This window comes from Sipha flava, unplaced genomic scaffold, assembly GCF_003268045.1.
Source record: "Sipha flava isolate LNK unplaced genomic scaffold, YSA_version1 202_pilon_pilon, whole genome shotgun sequence".
In the NCBI taxonomy this organism is placed as follows: domain Eukaryota; kingdom Metazoa; phylum Arthropoda; class Insecta; order Hemiptera; family Aphididae; genus Sipha; species Sipha flava.
In genome coordinates this window covers 72,447-92,741 of record NW_020272797.1, presented here as the reverse complement: position 1 = coordinate 92,741, position 20,295 = coordinate 72,447, and the positions used below count along the sequence as shown (strand labels likewise).

The 20,295-nt window shown below is 26.2% G+C and overlaps 3 protein-coding genes across 5 annotated transcripts; 2 read left to right on the top strand and 1 right to left on the bottom strand.

Annotated features, from left to right (window-relative positions):
* Window positions 1–5,258: 5,258 nt before the first annotated feature.
* LOC112682351 lies at window positions 5,259–7,076 on the top strand. 2 transcript variants are annotated; one of them, XM_025552919.1, is made up of 5 exons: window positions 5,259–5,370; window positions 5,430–5,524; window positions 5,617–5,692; window positions 5,757–5,924; window positions 6,955–7,076. In XM_025552919.1, exons 3-5 carry the CDS (start codon window positions 5,624–5,626, stop codon window positions 6,967–6,969), a joined length of 252 nt encoding a protein of 83 aa, XP_025408704.1. In that variant the 5' UTR covers window positions 5,259–5,370; window positions 5,430–5,524; window positions 5,617–5,623; the 3' UTR covers window positions 6,970–7,076. The 2 variants fall into 2 exon arrangements, with proteins under 2 accessions (XP_025408704.1, XP_025408705.1); XM_025552920.1 differs by lacking the exon at window positions 5,430–5,524 and having other exon boundaries at window positions 5,347–5,370.
* Window positions 7,077–7,497: 421 nt separating this feature from the next.
* LOC112682338 (deoxycytidylate deaminase) lies at window positions 7,498–8,968 on the bottom strand. 2 transcript variants are annotated; one of them, XM_025552897.1, is made up of 4 exons: window positions 8,658–8,968; window positions 8,271–8,424; window positions 7,971–8,194; window positions 7,498–7,904 (listed from the first exon to the last, which is right to left on the bottom strand). In XM_025552897.1, the coding sequence occupies exons 2-4, from the start codon at window positions 8,393–8,395 to the stop codon at window positions 7,588–7,590; spliced, it is 666 nt and encodes a 221-aa protein (XP_025408682.1). In that variant the 5' UTR covers window positions 8,396–8,424; window positions 8,658–8,968; the 3' UTR covers window positions 7,498–7,587. The 2 variants fall into 2 exon arrangements, with proteins under 2 accessions (XP_025408682.1, XP_025408683.1); XM_025552898.1 differs by having other exon boundaries at window positions 8,662–8,968.
* Window positions 8,969–10,235: 1,267 nt separating this feature from the next.
* Window positions 10,236–12,533, top strand: LOC112682341 (dnaJ homolog subfamily C member 9-like). The gene is made up of 5 exons (XM_025552901.1): window positions 10,236–10,516; window positions 10,591–10,743; window positions 11,810–11,935; window positions 11,997–12,208; window positions 12,293–12,533. The coding sequence occupies exons 1-5, from the start codon at window positions 10,423–10,425 to the stop codon at window positions 12,491–12,493; spliced, it is 786 nt and encodes a 261-aa protein (XP_025408686.1). The 5' UTR covers window positions 10,236–10,422; the 3' UTR covers window positions 12,494–12,533.
* The last annotated feature ends 7,762 nt before the right edge of the window (window positions 12,534–20,295 follow it).

Below are 20,295 nucleotides of genomic sequence, written 5' to 3'. Positions count from 1 at the left end.
TTAAAACATTGCTTGTAGAATGAAATATTATTAATTCATAATACATTTCTGCATCTTACTTTCTTCCATGGTTCATTGTTATCTTTTAGGTTATTATCTAGGCGTTGATTGTGTTTAAAACCGGGTTCAAACATTGAACTATATGATATGTTATCATATAGTTCAATGGATTCACACCATAGAGTATTACTCTATGGTTCACACTACACCGTGCCATATCGTATCTTCTAAAATAATTATCTCTGATTGGCTGAACCATATTGTTACATCAAGGTATACCGTTTAACCGTATATCATGAGTTACCTATAACATACCATGAAGTTGATTTTATCCAAATTTTGAATGTGTGGTTACCGATTTTAATTATAATAATTCAATATTCTATGATAAAATTATTCATAACAGAGGGCTCGGAAGGTATTGAATTTGAATGATTTTATTGTGTTATTCAATTTATTGCTAAGTAACCTTGAAATTATTTTCATGACACTATGAAAAAACTAATGGGAACATTTTGAAAGAAAACTTCAAATTTCAAGCTACTTTTTTTATTTTACCTTTTATACTTATTCCTAGAAATTATGATTGGCTTATTATAATACACTAACAACATTTGTATTGTAATGTATGAGTATATTTTAGAGGTTAAAACGTGAATTAATATGTACGTGAATATGGAGTTCGTGTTCACGTGAATGGAAAATTTACAATCACATATTTAATACACCTGAATTTACTGTCCGTGTTCACGTGAATTAGTTTTATTCACGTATTCACGTGAATTAGCGTTATTCACGTATTCACGAATACACTTCACGGCCGTACGGATAATACAATAACTGGCCTTTATGTACAGTGATCGTCGATTGTATTATCTGATTATTATTTACTTTTGTTATAAGTTAGTTACCTATACCTCCTAATATCAAATAAAATATATTTTATATATTTATATTTATTATAATTAATTATTATATATCTTTATGAAAATAAATATTCCTCAACCCTGGGATAAATCTAATTATTATATGTAACAATGAAGAAGTGAATATTAAGACTTTTTAACACGTGAATACGTGAATTAATTACACGTGTATACGGATTTTTTAAGTACATGGTTTAATAATTCCGAAAATTAATTTTACGTGAATACGTTAAAACGTGTACACGTGAAATAGGGACCACTAGTATATTTAATAAAATATCTTTATTTATGAACATTTTTGCGTTAAAAAAAATGAAGTGCATATTTGTACATGTGCATTAAGTTCCGAGCCCTAATAATAATATTATATATACTGTCTATTATATAATTTAATAATCATCAGTTATTATTTATTGAAACATATAAAATTATTTCATATCTAAAAAAAAACTGCGAAAATATGTAACCAAAATTTGATAGCATTTCGTTAATGCTTGCTTAAAATCTTCCCCTGTATGGAACAATTTTGAAAATCTTTATTTGCGAACAAACATGAGAGTTTATTTATGCGGAGGGGACGATATTTTTCCAGCACAGTTATTGAAAATTGGAAATGGATCTTTCGAAAATGAAAAAGGTTACGTTTCTGTCAATCACATGATTGGATGTGTGGTAAATAATGTGGAAGAGTTGATTTCTCCAGTTTATCCTGACATTTTTAAACTGTCCAATAAATCTTATCAGTGGTTATGTGAAAGAGCTATTATCTCTCTGAGAAATTTAACAGCAGAAGAAATCAATGATATCATCCTTCTAAAATTCGATGGACACCCAAGTGAATATCTATTTATTGATACAGTTACATCAACAGATGATGCTATTCTTTATCTACAAGAATTTCTTAATTCTCTTTCTCCTCTGGGATTTCCTCCTTATAAGCTAAAATTTAAAATTGGTGCTCCAATTACATTATTACGTAATCTTTAACCACCGAACTTATGTAACGGTACAAAATTACAAATAAAATCGTTGCGAAATAATATTTTAGAAGCCGTCATTCTTACAGAACCAGCGAAAGGAGAAATTTTATTTATTCCAATAATTCCCATGATTCCATCTGATTTGCCGTTTTCTTTCAAACTACTTTTTTTTGCAAATACTATAACCAAAACTCAAGGTCAAACATTCAGGTTCGTTGACGTAGATCTTCGAACAGAGTGCTTTTCACATGGACAATTATACGTGAGATTTTCTCGAACTGGGGATCCGAATCATATAACGATTTTAATTTCAACAGGAGATAAAACAAACAATGTTATATACTCAGAAGTTTTATAAAATTCTTTATCAAACATAAATTACTAAGCATTTCTTTTGAATCTGTATTCTTTTTTAATAAAAATATATTTGTCATTAATCTCGCTAAAATTATTTCAATACGTTTTCATTAACCATTTTTTATATTAACTTGTCGATATTATTAAATGATAGAGTTCTTCCTTTTTTTCTATTTCTAAAATTTTAAATGAACTTCCTGAAGCTTTTACTGAAACTTTTAAAATTATAAATATTCTTTTAAGTTTGCATGTAAAAACTGCTTCCGATGAACGTTTTTTTTCTTTAAAACTAAAATTCTTTAATTTATTTAAAATTAAAACCTATCTACGCTTGGCAATGGGAAATGATCGGCTATTAATAACTAATAATTATAAATTGTGTTCTACAAATAAAATTAGTAAAATTAAAGATTAAAAAAAATATCATCACATCAAATTTTTAATTGGTTAAAGTCATCTAAGATTGTCATTTTTGTTGTGTGCCAACCGTAAATCAGTATCACTTCTGTTCAACGCTTATAAATATGCGGATGTTAATTAATAATTACTTCTACCTAATTGTGGTGTAAAAGTGATTTTATTTAATTATTCAAAATTATTCTAAGTACAAATAATTTAATAAATGATGTAAATTATTCTAAGTCCTAATAATTTAATAAAGTGTTGAGAGTCTAAGTCCAGATCATTTCATATACTGCCGTGAAGGTGTTCAGCTCAGTGTTGCATAGCTAGAATCAGTGGTGACTCCAGGTGGGGCCTAGGGGCCACGACAATCCCCCCAAGGCCATACTGTATTTATAAAAAAAGGTATATTAATATAACAATTGTTTAAAAAAAATGCATATTATCAAGGCTGGGCATTAACGAGTTAAAAGTTAAAATTAAGTTAATTAACTCGTTACTTTTTTTACAAATTAACTTTTAACTTAGTAAGTTATTTTTTTTTAAGATTAACGTGTTAACTCTAAATCAATTTTAGTACAAAGAATAATGCAAATTATTAAATGAAGATTTTAGTATATTTATAATTTATTATTTTAATGTGAATTTCCTGTAGACGAAAATAATATGAAAAATAAATGTAATAGTTATAGTTATTATATGGGCTATATATTATTCTGTGAAAATAGTAAATACCATGAGAGCGAGTGTCGATGGGGGATCAATTACAAAACAACAACATAATTTCCAATTTAATTTCATTATTCAACTAGCATGTTCACATCTCGTTAGAATTAATAATATATTTTTATTAGTTTATTACTTTATTAGCTTATTATATTTCTGTGAAAGTTTATTATTTTTTTTATTAATTAATTAGTTATTAATAGTTATTAATTAGCTAGTTAATACTTTTATATATCATTTTAAATCTCCCCAGTAATTTTTTTGAGCGTATAAATACTAATATTATGTGTACAATTTTTTATTTTTGCAAATTAGAAAATTTTAACTTTAAATTAAGTTACTTTTTTCAAAGTTAACTTTTAACTTAACGAATTAACGAAAAAAATACAAGTAACTTTTAATTCAATTTAACTTTATTATTTAATAATAACTTAACTTAACAAGTTAAGAAAAATCGTTAACTTGCCCAGCCTTGCATATTATAATATGAACTATCATACGACACGCACAAGTAGATATGTAGATAGAGCCATAGAGGTATGACAGTTGAAAGAAGTTTTTCCACACTTCGGAGACTAAAAACCTGGCTTCATTCAGGATGACTGAAGATATACTATCAGCATTATGTCTAATTAATGTATAAAGTAGATATTCTAGATCAAATAGATCATATTATTGATATTTTTCCCAACTTTAAAAATAGACGGCTTAAATTTGTTGTTTTCTTTTTGTTATAAGATTTTGTAAAATTATAACTTGCCTCCCCCCCAAACCAAAGCTCTAGAGCTGCCCCTGGCTAGAACTCGTCAGCTTTACCCTTGTTTCCGGGTCCCTTATATACCCAATATCAATAGTGATTGACGCAAGTGTGTGTGTATGTGAAAAATGATAATATTTATTTGAATTTTGTGTGGGATGACGTATGTATGATAATGTAAACGATTTAATTTATCCACGTATGTGGTTATCTTAACTATCATCTCTTTGTTTCCATGTGCGTATGGTACTAAGTTAATACTACCATTAATTTTATAATATACTATACATATTATAAATCAATGGTACTAACAGAATATCCTAATAATTCCTCCAATTACCTACTTATTCCAAACTATTGGTAATTAAATACCCGGGACGCGACACTAGCAGGTCTTTCTACGCCACTGACTACATAGTATCTACATCAGTGGTTTTCAACCTTTTAACAACGCGGCACACTTCATATCCAACAAAATGATCGCGGTACACCAATCCATATATTATGAGAACCATATTTTATATACATATATATACAGTGCTCGACTTAAGGGGGGACGTAGGAGGACGGAGTGCCCCTTCTAATTTTTAGAAATTTCAGACTCCTCTACTATTAATACGTTATAATTATAACACTTAACAAGTTTTGGGGACGGAATTTTTTTTTAAGCAATTAGAGTCCCCCTTCTTTAATTTTGCCAAATCAAGCACTGTATATATATGTACACTATTTACAGTCTACTCTATTATAGGGTTATTTATTGTGAAATATATTAATACAATCGATCGATCATGATGGCTTCGACGGGCATACTTACAATAAATAATATTATATGTATCTACGATTAGTTCGATCAATTTTCATCAAATATCGATAATAAGCTGGTAAATACATAATTATAAAACAATTTATAGATTTATCGCGGCACCCTTCAAGGAAGCTCGCGGCATACCGGTTGGGAACCACTGACTACATGCTTCCACATGTAAATAAGATTGTATTTAATATTATAGTAGATTATATAATATAATAATAATAAAATAAAATCAGTTTTCAAACTATTGAGAAAAGATCTATCACTTTCAAAAGTGTATTATAATTTTGAATGGTTTTATGAGATTATATTTAAATTTTCTGGAAAACTAAAACAGATCACTTAAATCAAGTAACTTTATATTTGATGTCTTTAAGTAATAACCTATAATATTCTTACTTTTAATAGGTAAATATTATTATTATTATTATAATTTATTAGTATAATGTGAAATTGTTTTATTAAAGGCTGGTGCAGCTGATGGATAGACCATTTGATATAAGTATACTGATACTGTTTAATATATTTAAAGTAAAATGATAAGAACAATTATGTTCTCTTGGTAATAAATAAAATATAAATATAATCATAATAATTATTTATAGCTTAAACATTTTTTTTATTATTAATTGATACTTTTAAAAACATTTCTAGTTAAGTCATGGGTTGGAATATTTATAAGTTGTTGTGTTGCTGTGGTAGTTCTAATAATTCAAATGTAGTAGATTTGGTAAATAGATATAAAAATTTTTTTTAAATTTTTTATTTATTAACATATGAATAAAATTGCATAGGTAATTGCTCGAGAACAACAGGCTGCTGCAGCTGAAAAACGTTTGAAAGAACAAGAAAGACGAGGCATTAAGAATCCAGAACGTGTAAAACGTATGCAACAAGAACAACAAAAACGCGATAAAGAAGCAGATAGAGCTGTTAACATGGGAACGAGTACCGGATTAAAAGTATGATTTAATAATTGGATACTTAGTTTTATCTGTTAAACCATGACCAATAAATATAAATTAGTTTATATACAGAGAGTTAAGTAACTGGTTGTTTGAAGTATCAAAATATCCTTAAAATATGATTTTTTTAATTTAGTTTAATTTTCTTAATCATGGGGTCCGCGAGATAGGTCAAGAAGTATGCTTGCATCCCCTTTTCAAAAAAGATATATAATTTAAAAATATAGGATAGTAGTTAAAATTATCATTATCGAATTTTCTAGTAATCATCAAAAAAAAAAAATCTAAAATAATTTAGTATTGTCATACAAATTGAAAACATATTCCTACATATTTCACTTAAATAATTTAAGCATTATTTAGAAATCAGCGTATTTACTATGCAAAATACACGGAAAAAAATTCTGCTGACGCCTATTTCCTCAACAATATTAAAACTCAAAGGACTTATTAAGTACTTTAGATAAACCATGATAGTTTGATAACTATAAATAGGTTTGTATAGTATGAAAATACTAAAAGCAATAGTGATTTTAGGTTTACATCCATTATCAATCATTAATGAAACAATTCATTGTTAAGCAATCTATTAATTTTTACAATCCAAAATAATTCTTTAGTTTATTATTCATTTACATGACTTTTACTTCCAATATTAAAAACATTTGTAAAATAAAATAAATAAAGTAAGATTGATTTGGTTGACATATTGAATGTATATTGGTCATTATGATCAGAAGTGAAATTTGATTACTATTTAACTATCACACATTATTATTATTCTATATTATTACTCTAATAGTTTAAAACTTATGTAATGAAAACTAAGTGTAAAGACAATATATTTAAGGTTAGGCTCTTATAAAAATTTGAATGAAATTTTGTATTTCAAAAGAAGTGTTCAGAATATTACAGAAATTTATGAGGGTCTGCTTAATTAGGAAACAATTTATTTTAGTGGTTTACCATCACACGTTAACCATCCTTAATTAATTTCTAATATATTACTTATAATTATTTGTTTCAGTGGCAAATGAATTAGTTCTTCAGTCTTAAGTATCAACTCAACCTGTACAATTTATTCAATATATTTTACCATGTACAGTATTTTAAATTTAAATATATTTCACTTGAATTTTTTGTTATCAATTATGTTTGTTATAAATTGTGGTTTATTTATTTTTTTGTTCTATCCAGAAATTATACATTGTATTAAATAAATAAAATATATTTTGTTAAAAAAACTTAAATTATCAACTTTAATTTAGAAAATTAATTGCATTTCATCGACTTCTGGTTTTAACACGTGTAATACAAATTTATTTTATTTTTTTTTTCATGTGACATTAGTTAAGTTGCATTTAAAATATATTTAAATGATTAATTAATGCTTATACAAACAATTTGGAATGCTCATTGACTACATTTGAAGTATTGCTTTACTGCTTGCATATTTTAAAAAAAGTGATATTTGTGTCACCTGTTTAATACATTTTTCTATCAATCAAATTTAACTACTACAACTTAAGTTAACCATATAATTATAATACTCAATGTTGTCAAAGTTAACTTTGTGTGAATAGTAGTTCTCATGTATTAAATTAATAAACATTTTTTTTTAAGTAATTCAATTATAATTGATAAATGTACAATAAAATTATCATTTGCAATCATATTTTTCTGGAGTATTTGGCATTTGTGTCATATTTGAATTGATTTTTGAAAAATCGAGCACTAGACGTTGATTGGATGGAATATGTTGTCTAAATTTTACACCTGATGCATTAAACATTCTTTTAGCAGCAATCATTTGAGGTTTGAAGCTGTATTTATCTGACAAATAAACAACTTCTTTGATACCGGATTGAATAATTATTTTGGCACATTCATTACATGGAAATAATGCAACATACATGGAACAATTTTTTACATCCATTGAATTTTTATTTAACACAGCATTCATTTCAGCATGACATACTGAAATTAAAAAATTAACAAGAATTACATTATTTCATTGATATTACATAAAATATAATTGTTTACCATAAGTATATTTGTTGTCTAATGTTGATGGATTATTTTTACCCCAGGGAAAATCATCATCATTGCAACCAATAGGCATTCCATTATATCCTGTACCAACTATTTTTTTGTCTAGAGTAACAATACAAGCACCAACTTGCGTTACAGGGTCTTTACTACGCTGAGCTGCCAGAAATGCAGTTGCCATAAAAAAATCATCCCAACTTAAATAATTTTTCCGTTTTCTATGTATGAAAAAAAAAAATGAAAGAATTAGCATTTATATTATACAAAACAAAATATTATTTATAGTAATCCTACTCATTTGATGATTCCATTTCTTTATTTTTGGTATGATGATTATCCATACCAGTATTACAAAGTTTTAGGTTATCATTAACTGTACCAATTTGAACTTCAGGTTCATCATTCATATTGAGTTCCATAATATAATCAACACTGTAAATGAAGTATTCTGAAACAGTGATTATTCTTGAATCAATTTATAATTGAAATTTTCAATGAAATAAGTTTACTATTAATGCATATATTTTTATGGATTAATACTTAAGATAAATTAGTTATAAAAAAAAAATGCAATTTTATTAATTTTGCAAAAAATTGGATTCAGATATTATATAAATCAACATAACATTGCAAGTATAAGTGTATTAAATTCAAAAGTAAAAAAAATATATAGTAAATTACCTACTATGGATTGATAAATATAATGCTTTTATTTGCTTGAAGAAATACTGGTGCTCCAATAGTGATGGAATGAACGGGTCATTAAAATAATTCGGTTCGTTTGAATTAGTTCATTCAAAAGATCCGGGTGAAAGGCCCGATCATAATATTCGGTTCAATTATTTTAATATTTATACACAAGCGTTATGGATTGCTTTTGAATCATGTTTCATTCTAGTTAAAACACCTGTTTGGATATTCAGTTCAATTTACGCATGAACCTATCAATAATCATATCATAATCGATCGTTTTTAAACATGATTCAAGAGTTATTATCACTATAGTATAATACAACGAGATAGATAAGGATATTCTTATCTATTTCAATGGCTTGATATTACATTTTTGAGGACTTTTAGAAAGGGCTGAAAAGTGAGATTCCAGTTACCACCTTCAAGCAGTGGTGGATATTGGGGGGGGGGTGAATCACCCCTCTTGGATTTCCATCATTACAATACATTTACATACTTTAGACTTTATATTGATGTATTGGTAAAAGGTTTTCTAAAATAAAAAAATATCCATATTTTTCGTACAAATTAGAACAAAAAATAAATTTTCATTAAAATAAAGAGAGGATTGAAACCAATGACATATGTGAATTTAAAATTCACCTTTAAATAAATTCCTAAATTCCTCCAAAAAACAAAATCATATTGCCTCAGCCTTTAGTTATTCTAATATTGTTAATAAGCAACATATGGTACATTTTTTCAATGAGACTTCAGTTTCTATTTACTCATCTTTCAATGCAATTTCATTTTTTTATTAAGTTTTAGTCATTTGTAATAAATATTAATTAAAACACGTATAGTATATTTGTATATTGTAGTATAGTCACAAATAATTTATTAAACAGTACTTCATATTTGTTAGCCAACAATTATACAACACAATGGCCTTTCTCAACTTGCGGTATGGGGTTTAGCCATAGGCGCAACTAAGGGGGGACTAGGGGCTCGCCCCCCATAAATATTCCATGTTATACATGGCATATCGCATACAGCATACTTAACTCACAATTGTGTTACATACAAAAAAAGACACATTTCAGTAAATCCAACTTGACTCAGAATCAAAAATACAGTGTGTAATCGATAGTTGGAAACACTTTGTAACTCTGCACATATTAAATATATTTGAATTATGGTTTTTTAGATGCCTAACAAACTTAGTCATACACTTATTACACTAATTAAACTAATTTTAGGCCATTTAATTTCGAGCATGTGCATAACAACTTTTTTTTTTAAATTACTATCGATTACACCTGTATATTAACATAGTATATAAGAGTAGGGATAATCTACAGGTTATTTTAAGTTTTGGTAGAATCTGGCCCTCCAGATTTTTTACCCTTGTTGCGCTTATGGTTATAGCTCACTTACAATAATGTATGATAATTGTAATAAGACTGTTTTGCTTTGAATATTTGAATATTTTTACCCGTCTCATGGAAGAGTTAAACGAAATCATTAACAAAGTTAGAATTTTATGTTATCATTCCCCGCCATTTTAAAGCATTTGGGTCATAGAATTGATTCAAAGATTACACGATCGCGTTATTTTGTTCATCTTGTTTGTAAATATATTTTCTTTAAATATTCGTTGGTCATCTTTCGGTATATGGTTTACACTTTTTTAGCATTTAGCTGTTGTTGTTCTTGGTTATTAATTTTTATTTTTTCGCTATCTTAATTATACTTCTAATTTTAATTTTCCATCATGACAACGTTGTTGCAACTTTGTAATAAATATTTTGGTACAGAAAATTTATATGAGGTGTTGAAAACGAACAAGACAGCTACAGACAAAGAAGGTATTATATTGTGTGCTTTCATTATGGCATCTAACTATATACATTTAAATTGATTTTTGCTTTTTATTTTGTAGTTCGTAAAGCTTATTATGTGTTGTCAATGAAATACCATCCTGATAAAGTTAATGAAAAGGATAAACCTGAAGCCACTGAAAAATTTAAAGTGATTAGTAGAATACATGCGTTACTAAGTGATGCTGATAAAAGGAAGCTTTACAATGATACTGGTAAGGTATATATTGTATTAAATACAATTTGTCCAAAATTAATTGTTGATGTACTTAAATTTCATTATTTGATCTTACTACATTATGATTATATGATTTTAAGATAATATCAATTTTTAATTATCAAAATTATAACTTGATTATTTCCATGTTTCTAAAAATACAATCAGATCAATGTAATTGTAATTTAGAAACTGAGTTGATTAATTAAAATACAATTTATAAGCCTCGTAAAGTTTGTTTTGATGTAATATGTAAAAAATTTGTCTTATTTACTGATTTCCATCCATTTTTAAATGTTGTATAACTATAAATAACTACAAACATTATTCGTATAGCTGGTTAATTAAATGCTAAAATTAAGTTTTGATTTGTATATTACTAATAATTAATAAGAGTATAAAAATTATACTATTCACCTTGAAGTATATAAGTTAAAAATATACTCACAAATACAATATAATGTTTAAAATATGATAAAAACTTGAAATTTTAAATTGGCATAACATGATATGAATTTTAGATCAGTTAATTTGTGTAGTAAAAAAATATCAAATTGTTTCTTTATGTTTTTATAAATTAGCACTAAAATAATCAAATACATCTATTGTGAATTTAATGTTTGTCATACTTAAAGTACCAATTGGTCATCAATACACATATTATTTTTTATTTAATGCTATGTAATATCGTAGATAATTATACTAATTTTTAAAATCCTAAATCATAATAATTATACATAATATAGTATTTTATACACTAAGTATTATTATCATTATTATTTTAAATATTTTTTTTTTTGGTATTTATTTTGTATGGTCTAATTTTACATTTATAATTTTATGTAATACAATATAGTTTAATTTTTAAATTAATTTTATATATATATAATTTTCTGATGTACAATAATTAATTTTGACCTCTTTATTTATTGCTTACTGGCACTTAATGATTTTATAAAGTAAAAAATTATATATTAGAACTTAACTATAAATTATATAAATATCATAATATTAAAAAATCATTAATTAGTAACTATGATTATATAAAACTTTTTTTCCTATAGGATCAGTTGATGATGATATTGATCCTACATCTGCTACAGAAGATTTTCCATGGGAAACATATTGGAGGTCAATATTTAGAAAGATAACTGATGACGATATCAGAGAGTATGAATTGAAGTATAAAGGTATTTATTTAATATACAATTTATTTGTTTATAAAAAAAATCATTTTTTAATATGATTTAGGTTCCGATGATGAAAAGAGAGATCTTAAGAAAGGATATCTTGCAGGAAAAGGAGATATGGATTTTATCATTAATATGGTTCCATTTAGTTCAGTATATGAAGAAGATCGTATTAGGGAAGCATTAGAAAAAATAATTGAAGAAGAAGATTTGCCAAGGTATGAGGAGTTTACCAATGAACTGCCTTCTAAAAAGAAAAAAAGATTAGCTAAAGTTAGTATACTCATAGTATAATTATTTTAAATTATTCAAATCAGAACTGAAAATATTTTTTTTATTCATTTTTTTAAATTTTAGGCCAAAAGAGAGGAAGCCCAATGTGAATTAGACATGAAAAAAGAGAAAAAAAATGATTCCAATGATTTAATTATGGCAATAAAAAAACGATCAGCTGAAAGAGCAGAACAAATGGATAGTTTTGTAGCTCGAATGGAAGCAAAGTACTGTCAATCTAATAGGCCTAAAAAAGCAAAAAAAATTACCAAAAAGACTAAGTAATTTAAAAATTAAATTGGAAATTATGAAATAGAAATATTTTGTTTATTGATTAGTGTAAATACTTATATAAAAATAAAAATTGTTCTTTATGAGCATTCTTTTTTATATTTAATACATTTTTGCACATATACAATAATATCCTAAATAATTTTTTTTTTTTTTTGTATTACTTATATTTTACTTTTACTATGTTGTATATTTTAAATATTCGCCCTATAAAATGTGTATGATTAAGTTATAAATTCAATTCATTAGTCTTTACTGTGAAATAAAAATATTTATATGATATTTAAATTACTGGATATATTTTCTATTAATCTAAGATATTGTTAAACCTAACTTATCTTGGTTATTATTTATATTTGTTAAAAGCTCAGTTTTTTTTTTTAACCAATTGAGATTAATTAACTAATTAATTAGAATTGCTTTATGAAATTCCGAATCTATTATTTTAACAATCTTTTCATGTATACTAAAACTGTTATTATTGACGTAAAAAGTAAAAGAAATGTATAATACTCATATTTTTTTATGTGAGAGGGAGAGCTTAAATTATATAGCTTGTATTACCAAGAAAATTTCACAAAAGAACAAGGCATTTCTTTTAGATTCTGTGTGAAACAAGAAATGTATTGGTTTTATTATTATTATCTTCATTATTTAGCCTTCAGAAAATTTTTATTACAATTATGAAAGATCTTAAACAATGCATTTCATAGGTGTAAATGAACACTTTGGTGTATTAATATACAAAAAAAAGAATATGTATGGAGTTTCATTCTCATTGGAGTGGGTCCGGCTTAAAACAGAATCTTAATCAAAGTCAAACGGTCTTCGAATTTTGAGCCGCTTAGGCACTATTCACACTAGTTAATACATCGATTCAATCACAGTCACGATCCCGGGTCGTTCATATTTGAATGGTGACAGCCTAGTTATTTTACTTAGTCACCATTTAATATAGACAATCTCAAGCAGAAGTATTTGTAGTTAGAAATAATTTCAAATTTGTTTTTAATTAACCAGCTGGGGCTGTGAAATGGCAAATTAATCAAATATAAAAAATTGTAACCAACCCTAATCGAGCAGAGACCACACGCGTTACTTCTGTAAAAGATCTACATAAGTTATGGTGATTCCATGGCACGTCTCTAGATTCAGCATTCATTGCCGAACCACTCCGAATCTACTTCTTGATGAAATCAGTCTTCTGTCTTTTGTATTTTTTTATTTTAAATTTTATAAAATTAATAATCAAGAAGAAATTTCGAAGGCTATGGCATATTATAACGTTAACCGCCATGTGCCCGCCGGCGTTCATGGTAAATTATTTATTTATACGCCAAGTGTGTTGTCCCAAGTTATTCCTAATTTGTATGTATCTATTTATACTTTTGGTTCTACCATTGATTTTGTAATATTATAAAATCAATGTTTCTACTAAAGTTATTAAATTGATTCCTAGAGAAAAATTATTAGTGATAAGTTCTAATTTTAAATATTATAACTTTGTATGGTCGCCGGCGGCCGTGTGACGTGGTGATAATATGATTTTACTTCTGATGCCATATGCCTAGGGATGGCAATTTTTTTGTGAACATCGATGGTAACAATATCGATAAATTAAAAAAACATCAATATCAAGAACTATATATATATAGTAAATTGTATTTTTGGAAGTTTAATAAAGGGGCCGGACAACCATTTAGTGTAGGCGCCGAAATTGTATGTGGGGACCCTGGTTACAATTATTACTATACTTTTTTGTATTTATCATTAATTTTCAAACTAGTGGACAACGTTGCGTCAGCAGAAGAAAAAAATATTAATTAATCTTCTATTAAAAGAAATAGGAGAAGAAGACATTTTTATTGAAGAAGTTATAACAAAAAGAATGAACGATATGTATTCAACCAGAAAAGAGGAGGGGTTTTGTAGTGTATTGATTGAAAAGCATTTGTTTAGAGATAAAAACAAATTCAGACAATTTTTTAGATTAAGTTAGGAACAATTTAATTATGTTTTAAATTTAATCGAAGACGATAATCTTCATTTCTTTGCTTTAATAAACACCCGTCTTATCCTAATCACATTTTTACCCGTGTTCCCATATCCTGACTTAATTCTGTTCAGGGTGGGATTAGTGCCGCAACTACCGAGTATGCAAGGTATGCATTGCACATCGGCCCCAAACCGTTATAGGTCCCACACGATGTATTATTATAGACATTTTATTGATTTTAAATACTATTATATTGGGTAATAAAGTATTTATAATTCTATGGTAATATTAGTTCTTAGAACAGAAATAGTAGAAAATAATGCAGATCTATATTAATACAGGTCATTTAAAATTAAAGATCTACTAGACTATATTCCATAATATAAACACCGGTTAACATATTTTATTTATAGTAGGTAAATACATTTTTGAAAAAATATTTAGGCCTTAAATTCAGATTTGCATACCAGCTCCATAGTGTGTAGTTGCGGCTCTGGTTGGGATACAAATCATGTATTTTGTAATAATAATAAAAATATACAAGTTGAAAAATCTTTTAGTGTATCGGTTAAAAAGAAACAATTTTCGAAAATAATCGTTTGCTTTAAAGATAAACCATGAAATCAAACCTTATCACAAGCTGTAAGAAAAATCGTTTTTTTGCAAACCAAATAAATAAAGACTTGTCTAATTCTATGAGAATATAAATTAATGAACATTTTACGAAAACTAGAAAATATTTGTTATATTATACAAAACAAAGGAAGCTGTAAAAGAAAAGTCATACAAATATGTCTGGACAAATGAAGCCCATATTTTGGTACGTAAAGACGATCAATCCAGAGTACTTCGTATTTGAGAACTAGATGACATCGCTGCTAAAATATTATAATATTAACTAATTATTACTTATGTATCTATATGTCTATCATGTAAATTTTTCTATAACTATGGCTACCTTTGATAATCTCGATAATTTTGCAAATGTTAGCACATTGATAATAAAAGACTTATTTTATTTTCACAATGTCATAAAATCCATAGGTTTTCACATCATACATTTAAATATAAGATCTGTAAATAAAAATTTCTCTGAATTTCTACTAATGATTACATTGAATTATAAAATAGAAAACTTTAATGTAATTAAAACAATTGATAATTTATTTAATCAAAACAATGGTATAATTGTCTATATTAATAATAAATATCTAATTAATGAATCCACAGAGGTTTTTATTGATAAATGAAACTATTTACATCTGAATATAGGTGATATAAAATATAAAACTATTGCTTTATATCGAAGTCCAAATAATAATTTTAATGATTTTATTAATAATTTTAAACAACTTTTGTCAACAATTAAATCAAACAAATTAATAGTATTGGGAGATATCAATATTGATATTTCCAATGATAGTAATGATATTAACAAACATGAATATCTCAATTGTATGACTGAACTAGGTTCTTATTAATGTATTTCAAATTTCACTAGAGTAACAGAAAATAGTGTTTCGTGTATTGATCACATTTGCCCTGACCTTATGCATCAACATATCTTTGTGAAACTGCATTTTCACAACTTAAAATTATAAAAAACAAACATCGATCATGCATTTCACAACAGTCTTTAATTGCAAACTTGTGTATTTCAGTTTCAATTATAACACCTGACATAAATATGTTATGCAAAAATATGCTTTATTATTATTATTATTATTAAACTAGCCTTTGTTTGAAACCAAATCAACATTATTATTATCAACATTATATTCTTGTATTGCTTTATAGTTATTAACAATTACTTTTTGTTTATATATGTTTTAAGTTTTATACAATTATAGGATTACATTTCAAAAATATATTAAAAAAAAAAATATTATTTTTTTTACATTTTAACAATTTATTTGTGTGAAATAGTTGATGAAATTTAGTATATCATTAACAATAAATAATTAATGATTTTGATTGAGGGGGACCTTGACAGTTTTACATTAAATTTAAAGGGCCCTACAACAAAAAAGGTTGAGAAGCACTGCTGTATAGTATGTCCCATAAGTTCCGTATCATCCTTAATATCTCCATGGGAAATTAATATATTTAAACGCGGTTTTTTTTTTATAATACTTAGTATGAATATTCTGATTCAATGACATAAAATCCAATTTTTTTTTTAAAAAAATTCAAAAATTTAAAAAAAATTTTTTTATGCATTTAAGAATTTTTAATTTTTAAGATTTTAAGCCATTTTTTCGAGTATATTTTTTAAAACAGTTAAAAAAAAAATTAAAATTGAATAAAAATTGACCAAGTTAGATTAAGTTATGAATAATTATAGCAAAAAAATTAATTGTTTTACATTTCAATAATCCAATGTTTTGGTCACCTAGGTAACCTGACTTAACACCAATGGATTTTTTTTTATGGGGTTATTTGAAAAATCTTGTGTATCCTTCGTGTTCATTGCCTGATCTTCGTGACAAAATTGAACAAAGAATTCAAAATATTTTACCTGAGATATTAGAAAATGTTAAAAGCGCTTGGGTCCAAAAACTTCAGTTCTGTGTTACAAATAATGGACGTCACTTCCAACATTTATAAAAAAAAAATGTAATGCATTATTTTCGTCTTTATGTAATAAAATCTTTTTTTTTCTATTAAAAATCAAGTTTAAAAATATTATATGAATTTTAATTTTAATATTTCCTAAAAGCTCCACTAATAATTAGATATTTACAGATTGCCATAAAAAATCAGCGTTCCAATCGAGATTGATTAAATCAAGCAATTCGTGTTTCGCTAGATAACAACTATTATTATAATTATTCAAAAACATAACTTGCTCTAACTTGGTTAATTTTTATTTAATTTTATTATATATTTTTTTTAACTGCTTTAAAAAATATGCTCAAGAAAATGGCTACCTTAAAAATTGAAAATTCTTAAATGCATAAAATTTTTTTTTTATAAAATTGAATTTTATGTCATTCAATCAGAATTTCCATACTAAGTATTGTAAAAAAAACCGTGTTTAAATATATTGATTTCAACTGGAGATATTAGGTGTGATACGGGACATACAAGTCCTAATATAGTATAAAGATCAAACACTGATTTGAATGAATGAATAGAAGTTTTGCATTTATTATTATAGTTCGTCAACTTTCACAATTTTTTTTTCAAAACTGATCGTAAAGTTTCGTATTTATTACGAATGAAAGATATTATCATTTATATTTTCTGTGAGGTGGATGAAAAAAACCAAAAGTTGAAGTTAATTCTTGTATTTTCTAAATGCATTGAAAAATATAAATTTTTTATAACAAAACTTTTATGGTTATACCTTATACCATACTTATGTATGATTTTTGTTCATTATGAATAGTATAAATACTACTAAAACAGTGGCGTGGCGATATGGGTAATCGAGAGGCAGCCACCTCTCAGTTTTTTGGGGGGTGGGTGGGCAAGTCCGTGTCTAAAAATTATTTTCGGGAGGGGTACAAAAAATGTATATTGTAATTTTATTGAATTAAGATTTTAATTTTTGATATTTGGTTAAAAATAAGACAGAAAATGATTTAATTTTTTTTTATTAAAATTAATATCATATTTTAATATGATATTATGATATAAAATTTAAAGCAGTCAATGATTAATTGGAGCTTAAGTCATTTTTGACTGAAAATATTTATATTGGTATTAAAAATAAATAAGTATTTTAAACATTAACTTAAAATATGGAACAAATTTCGGGGAGACCAGACACCCTCGACCGCCTCCCCCTTAGATACGGCCTTTTGGGTGGGTGTCGACAAAATGTACTTGTCTCTGAAAATTGTTGAGTTCGCCACGCTACTGACTAAAATATAGTTTAAGTAATTTAAAATTATATGTATATTTTTTTTTGTAGATTGTAGGAACTGTAATAAAATGAACTATAGAAATAGAATATTTTATAGTATATTATACAACTATTGTACAAAAATATAAAATACATAATACATAATACATAATACATAATTGCCACATTTAAGTCATCAGTCTTTTTAGTTTTTGGAGCTTGTCAAGTTGAGATTTTGCTTTTTTTTTTTTTTTTTTAATAATTTTCTGGGATGCTTATTCAAATATTTCATCTTGATGAATAGTCATAATCTTGAGGTTGTGACAAGTTCAATGATTGAGTTGGCTCTAGATCACATTCTGAATTTTGAGTAGAAAAAGTAATAATAGTATAAATAAAAGTAATATTAAGTATAATCTCATCATACGCCTAAAATAAAAAATATAAAAATTATTTAATAAAATAATATCATTGTGTAAGTAAAAAAAAGGAATAAAGATACAAGTCTGTAACGTGATGACTTAAGGCAAAGAATATAAGTTACGAAATATAAACATGACATAGTACTATAGAATACTTTAATTATACAGTTTATTCGACCACACTTTAAGAAGCAAATCATCCGTTGGAAACCTTTTAAATTAAAATAAACTTCTATTATATATAAAAACTAATAGGTAGATATGTATAATTTAACGTTGCTAAATATGGAGTTAAAAAAAATTTATTATATGCTTGTGAAAAGACAAATCGGTTCTACCAGTATTTTTGGCTTTGCCTGAATAATATTTGTACGGGGCAACTGCACAACATGAAACGCCTTTTGATTTTGGAATTTCCATTAAAACAAAATTATTTAGCTGATAGTTAACTAATAAACATAGTGTAAAATGTAAATCAACCATCAATGTATTAATTATTAAGTATTAACAATTAACATTTTACATTAGTGTTATGATAAACAATTTTGTTCGACGGCTGACGTCAATTTAGTAGTAATAGTACAATTTCCCTCACTTCCATTTTTAACAGAATTCCGGTATGAGGCAATCTCTATCATCTATAAACCTTGCATAACAATATAATAATGTGTACATAACATCATATTAATTATTAGACAATCGATATTCTATGTTATCAATTTATCATGTACGAAAATGGTTTTTCTCTCATCATACGAGTAAGTTTGTAATTTTTTAAATACCCCCAAAAAAATAATGTTTTATCCGAATCAATAGGACGTATATGTTCTTCATCAACCCAACTTCACCTAACCGTTTGAAATTGTTATGTCCAACAAGATGGGTAGATCAACATGACTCAATAATTATTTTTTATAATTGTTGGTTTATCAGAAGTTTGTACTTAGCTAGATAAGAGTGCTTCATCAGGAGCATATATTGGTAACCATTTAATGGAAACATTATGGAAACTAATCACTTAACCGGAGATTGTAAGAACCGACTGTCCGTAAAATATTTGACTAACCGCCGGTAAGCGTTAACCGACACTTTACCGAACATTGTAAGAACGGGCCTAAAACATCGATGTTTTTTTAACATCCCTACATATGCCCGCTGGCGACCAAACGGCAAACATACTTAAAGTATGATACTTTTATTTTCCAAATTGTGTTTGTTTTTTTTATATATGTGCAGTTATCTTAATGGCTAGCTCAAGCAGGCCAAAGAGACAGTGTATTAATGTTTGCATTAATGATAATGAAATAGTTAATGAACTTTGTTGTGATGAATTGAGTGATTTTAGTGAAATTAATGATTCAAATGCTGATCGTGAATATTTTCCTTTTGAATCAGAAAATTCAGTCGCAAGTTCGTTAGGTTTGAAGACTATTAGTTTTTATTTAATACTTATTATTAATTTATTAAATTCATTTTTATTTTAAATTATTATTTTTACTTTATAATTATTGTTTAGACTAGGACATAT